The sequence below is a fragment of the Branchiostoma floridae genome, chromosome 15 (genome assembly GCF_000003815.2).
Source record: "Branchiostoma floridae strain S238N-H82 chromosome 15, Bfl_VNyyK, whole genome shotgun sequence".
Classification (NCBI taxonomy): domain Eukaryota; kingdom Metazoa; phylum Chordata; class Leptocardii; order Amphioxiformes; family Branchiostomatidae; genus Branchiostoma; species Branchiostoma floridae.
This window is the reverse complement of record NC_049993.1, coordinates 18,052,794-18,058,793: the sequence shown is the minus strand read 5'-3', so window position 1 is coordinate 18,058,793 and position 6,000 is coordinate 18,052,794. Positions and strand designations below refer to the sequence as shown.

The 6,000-nt window shown below is 39.2% G+C and overlaps 1 protein-coding gene across 1 annotated transcript in view; it reads left to right on the top strand.

The window, feature by feature from the left end:
* Positions 1-6,000, top strand: part of LOC118431915 (oxysterol-binding protein-related protein 9-like) — a 37,811-nt gene that overhangs the window by 14,743 nt on the left and 17,068 nt on the right. The window contains exons 8-13 of the mRNA XM_035843354.1: positions 210-260; positions 1,055-1,075; positions 2,359-2,419; positions 3,568-3,654; positions 4,657-4,725; positions 5,632-5,789. Coding sequence (XP_035699247.1) covers positions 210-260; positions 1,055-1,075; positions 2,359-2,419; positions 3,568-3,654; positions 4,657-4,725; positions 5,632-5,789 — 447 coding nt within the window. The remainder of the gene's footprint in view (positions 1-209; positions 261-1,054; positions 1,076-2,358; positions 2,420-3,567; positions 3,655-4,656; positions 4,726-5,631; positions 5,790-6,000) is intronic.

Below are 6,000 nucleotides of genomic sequence, written 5' to 3'. Positions count from 1 at the left end.
AAGCATGTTCATTGCACACAATGTTTGTTTCACCTGCTATCATTTCAGTGGACTGTCTGTCACCTTCCTCATGGTAATACTTGTTCTACTTTTACTGCAGCTAGGTGTTGCTACAATGAGAAGGATGCTTTCACAAACGTGACCTAGCTTGTATCCGATCATGTATAAATGGGAACACATTTTAATCTATTTGTAATTTCTGTTTTTAGGCCATGCTGGAGTCTATTAAGCACAGCATAGTCCTGATGCAGGTGGCCAAGGTGGGAAAATTTTCAGTTTTGGTGTTGCACATCAAGCATTTTCTAACTGCCTGTCCTGTTTGTGTGTACCACAGTTTGGTTTCACCAATGATATTCTTTTCTTTTTTGCTCCTGGAATGGCCTGAGGTTTCTGGAATAACACAAATGTTAATAACATAGATATCCTACACTCTCTCTCTTTGACCTTGCTGCCTTGGTAGTTATTGCACTGTAGTGCTGACTGATTTTGGTTTGATTCAGGGCTCTAGCCAGCTCGACATTTTTTTCCGTCGGCCAATTCCCATTGTCACGAAAACACTATTCCAGGAGTTAGAGAGACTGAACTGAGACCTTGAAAAACGGGTTTTAATGAGATTATCGTATGCGAAAGGGCACCGACACACATTGTCAACAATCATAACAATAGCAAAACAAACAGTGTGTGGCTTTTACGGCCGTGGACGGCGTCCCCAAGCAGCCTGTAGCTTCCACCAAGGAGCTTTTATCAGATTTTTGTCCGTCAAGGTTGACGGATTGGTTTCAAAATTTTTCCTTCACACGCAGCAAATTTCCGTCAATTGACGGAAAAACAGACGCTGGCTAGAGCCCTGGTTTGATTTCTGACTTTTCTCACAATCTTGTATCATCAACAGTGTATTTGTGAGAACTCCATGCTTGTAATGATTTTTGTTCTGGTATTGAGGTTGCTGAAATTGTCCTAATTAATGTCATGCGAATGAAATGATCACTGCTGGTGTTGATTTTGGACGGTTCTGTTTTTTCTATCTGAACCTGTTTTTCTATCCCCCCCACAGTACGCCTGTGTGGAACACATGGTACGGTCCGCCCCCTGCATGGTATCAGTGTGTGTAGATCGGTGGTCGTGATTTTGTTGTGTGTTTTTTTGTTGTGTGCTTTTTTTTAACACAAACAAGAAACTTTCAGCTATACTTGAATGCCATCCTGGTTAGTTTCTCGTCAGCTTAGATCCTTGTTTGAATGAAATTCTATGGAACTGTCTAATGACAACTGTTTCCCACCTGTGTACAATCTTCAAGTCTTCAAAACGGATGTTCGTGATGAACTGTTATCTACTTGCATAATAATTGCCACTGTCCATCACCACAGACCCATTAATTTATAATTAGTTCATTGCCAAGAAGTGATCATATGGCCATACTTTGAACAAACCTGTTTTCAAATGGGTAACATTAAACAGAGCCAGATCAAAGATGACTTAAAGGGAAAAATCAGAGGAACACCACACTAAGAGATGTTTGCAATTTGTTCAGTTTCATTAAGCATATATACACACGGGCCCTTGTGCCTTTGGGGTAAAACTCTTAACATGTAATTTAGATGTAAAAGTGACGATAATTGATCATCAAATATCAGTGATACTTTTATTTTTGATAACTCCAAATTAAGAATCTTCGAAGATGAAATTTTTTGATTTGACAAATTACAAGATGAGTACAATTTAAAGAAAAGTAATTGAGGGATACGTACATGTAGTTCATTGATTGTGCAAAATAATGAAAAGAGTTTGCATGATACAAGTACTAAGCAGGTGACATAAAACTAACCAGAACGGCATCCAAGCAAACATCCACCACCAACACCACACACACATCTCTGGTACTGAAAGTTTTGATTACAGACAAAATTATTGTAACTCTTCAGCCCCAAAAAAGTGTTATATTTAAAAGTTTTTATAAAATTGTGATTTTTGTGGCCTAAAACTTTATGCTGCTGGTCTTTCAGAAACCATTATTTTGGATACCAAACATATTTTTCTTTTTTTTTCTCCTTTTTTTTCTCCTTTTTTTTACAGAAGGTGATTGTCTTTTTTTAAAGCAATTTGAAATCATGACCTTAAAGCTGCCAAAGAACACTCAAACAATAAGTGAAACATATATTTTACACATTTTACTGTTCTGATCTGTTTTTCATTTTATTCCAGTATTGTTTAGCATTTTCTGTGCTTAAAGTATGTCTGATGCTGCTGTTTCTAGCTGAAATTTTGTTTTGTATGCAGTGTGAAATTTTACTCCTGAAGGGAACTGAAACACCATCAAACTTGAAACTGATACATTTTTTTCACTCCTTGACATAAAAGGACTCTGGCAGGCTGACTACAATGAATGGGGTGCCGGGAACTGAGGATATCAGCACTGGAGGTAAAAAATCATCCAATTTTTACATGTATGTGTGTACATGTACACATCTAATCTCTATATATCCACCACTGATAAACAGTATGCATTAACAGTCTTCCACTATCTCAGAGAAAGAAGTCAAGCCCAATAAGTTACATCTTTAACTAGTTTAAGTTAGACTAGAGTAGTCGCTTACTATGCTGTTATTTTGTATATTACCATTATTTGTATGCCTTTTGTCACTTGCAATAAGCCCTCGGGCAAGAACATGCAATATCGTTATTCTAGCTAAATGTTTGGGAAATCTCTTGTGCAGCAACCAAGACCAGCAACCAGATATGCACAGTTAAGTGCATTATACTGGCCAGGGGTAACTTGGGTTGGAAGTCTCTTAAGATGCATTTTTCAGGGTGGCAGTTACATGTGATTATTATGACAGATTATATTTTAAGTTTTGTAGGTTATGTATTACATTGACCTGTCTCACTTAACCTTTGCCCATCTAACTCTAATGTTTAACCTTCTTGTGTACATCTGGGGCAAAGTTTTGCTTGTGGTCATTCTTAAAAGCTTTTGTCATGAAACATTACCAAACATACAAACATTTGGCTTAAAATTTGTAGGATGTTCACATATGGAGGTAAGAAGTCAACCGTCTTGTATTACTTACATGTAGCACAACCTCTGTATTATTAAGCTGCTAAAACTGTCTCTTACATAACACCTGTCACACCTAACCTTTGCACATCTATTTAGTGTTGTTTGATGCATACATATGAGGTAAACTTTTGCACAGTCTTAAAACCTAAATAAAGCTGATGAGTTGGAAAATTACAATGGTAGGATTTGTTTTAGAATTTGTATATTACTGTAAATGCATTTAAGTTCGCAGGGATCTAATTTCGCGGTAGCGGCAGAAAGGACTTTCCGCAGTGGTTTTAAGTTTGCAGTAACACAATAGACTGCAGTCTAATACTATAGTAGAAAAATGTTCGCGGTGGTTTTAAGTTCCCGATGAAGTGGCCACCGCGAAAACCACAAACATTAATCCAACGCGAACATTTCTGCATTTACAGTATATTATTACTAGCACTTACTAGCAAAAAAAGATATTTTCCTTGCATGGCTGAAAAGTCTAACTGGCCGATGTTGTGTCCTGTTGTTTCCAGACCAGCTGAGTAACTCGGGTTCAGGCAGTACAGCCAGTCTGGAGCAGGCTACGGAAGCTATAGAGGAGGGAGGGGGGCAGATGACAGGTACATATAGGAACCGTTCAGGTGGTACATGTACTGTAAGCACTAGCTTGATATACGTACCAGGCTTTTAGCCAGGCATATGTCCTGGCGTCATTTAAACACGCTTTTATTAGATATAATAAGTCACTGGTTTTAGTGGCAAGTTTGCAGCTATTGACACACTGGCAGCACCAAATCCGTAGGTGTTTTTGGCGCCTTTAGGCCACACCAATTTAATTTCTTGGTTCACGGATTCGCTCGCTCCTATTTTTTGGAAAAAAAAAATAAAAATAAAAATTACCACTCAGCAAATTTTCACCATTAATGAAGCCATTCACCAACTTTCTGGTCAAAAGAATTGGCCTTTATATTATAAGCTCCTTAAAGTGTGGGTACAGGTGCTGTTACTGTACAATAATAGTGTTTTTGTCCTTTTTTCAAGCTGCAACCTTTTTTTCTTTATTTTATGTTTTTGATTAGTTGTTACCTTAACCCCAACCATTTTACAATTTTTATTTTTATTTCGCCCTCTCGCTCCATATTTTTTATGAAAAAATCCGTGAACCAAGAAATTAAATTGGTGTGGCCTTAGACCTTTAGCTTTTATTAGAATAAGAAGAAATTAGACACGCTATAGACGCCCTTACACTGGGGAGCAGATCCTCTTACAGTCATGAAATTCTGATTGACCAGAGATGCTACTCAGTTATTTGTAGTCTCCTAGTCCTGTACAGTGAAAGTTTGCCTCACAGGCTTTCTTCTACATGTAACACTAAGGCCTGAAAATCCTTTTAGATCAGGCCAAGTTTTCAAATCACTTCTCCAAGAAACTTTTTAGAAGTACATACTAGTACTCATGTCTCTATGGATTTCTGTCTATCTCTGTCCCTGAAAATTCTGTTAAGTAGGCAAAGTTTTTTTCAAATCACTTCTACGTCAAACAGAAGTACATACTCATGTCTCTATGGTTTTCTGCCTATCACTGTCTCTCCCCTGTGTCGTCCTCTGTGGTGCCTGTGCCAGACTATGGGCAGGGCTTGGATGGCCTGGTGGAGGCTGGCACCCAGACTAACGGCAGTAATGCACCTTCCCGTAAGTCAGGCTGCACCCACACTGTTCAGTAATGCACCTCCCTGTAAGTCAGGCTGCACCCACACTGTTCCTCAGTTCTTGCTTTCATTCTTTGAACCTTTCTTTGACCTAGCCTGCACATAGCAGAAATGTACAAATTGTGTTTGAATTTATTACGTTCAGCCAGTATGTAGTCCAATCCTGATTGTCCATCACAATGCATTATCTCTTCAACATGTGATAACATGTCCATTTTAGCTTTTCACCCAATGAGAGAGAGAGTGGCTGCATTTCTGTCAAATATTTTCATATTTATGTTTTCATTTTGCCTTTTTATATTTTGAAGGAGGTAGGCTTGTCAATGAGATCAGTCCATTGTCTGTTGTACATGTACATCTCTTGGTTTCCTATATACAAGGACTTGGAGAAAAATGAAAATAGAAGGGAAATAGACAGAATGCTTTAATGTTTACGTCAATGGGACTACCAAATAATCTAAGGACCTCCAATTGGTGTCAGGTTGTCATTGTGCAAATGTGATAAACTGTAAACCTTGAAGTTGCAATAGTTCATTTTTTAGACATTAGTAATAAGTCAAAGTTGTTTGTTTCCCCCCACCAGTTCTGCCGGTAGACACGAGTACCCAGACTGGTAGCCACACCTCCAGTCAGATTAGTCCCTTGCAAGTGGTTGGCTTAGACAGGTTTAATCTACTACAGTTTCTGTTTACACCCGGTTCAAAGTCTCATAGAACCTCTGCTGAACTGTTACAGTAGTACTACAGACTTGGAGGGTGTAGTAGAACTGTGATAAACTACACCTCATTTCTGTTTACGCCCTGAAAAAATCAGTAGTAGACTACGATATATAGTACATCGGTTAAAACTGGTGTAAATTGTGCCTAAGTCTGTTGTTTCGCCCCACCAGTGTTGCCGGTAGACACAAGTACCCAGACCGGCAGCCACACCTCCAGCCCCATCAGCGGCCCCGTGGTGACGCTGGCGCTCCAGGTCCCGGTCCTCCCCCAGACGTCATACTCCAGCAGCGAGGATGAGGACTTCTTTGATGCAGACGAGTTCTACCAGGCCTCACCGGAAAAGTCTCCAAGGTATCTTTCTGTTTGTCTCTTTATTTGACTGTTTATTGCTGTAGTGGTTTATGCACAAGTGTGTGGCCCAAGGGCTACAGAAATGGAGATAGGCGCAAACTGAAACTTATACATAACATAATGGAAGGGTAGACAATACAGGTGATTACAGGCCTCTCCCGTAACACACAAAATACATTCTAAGGAAC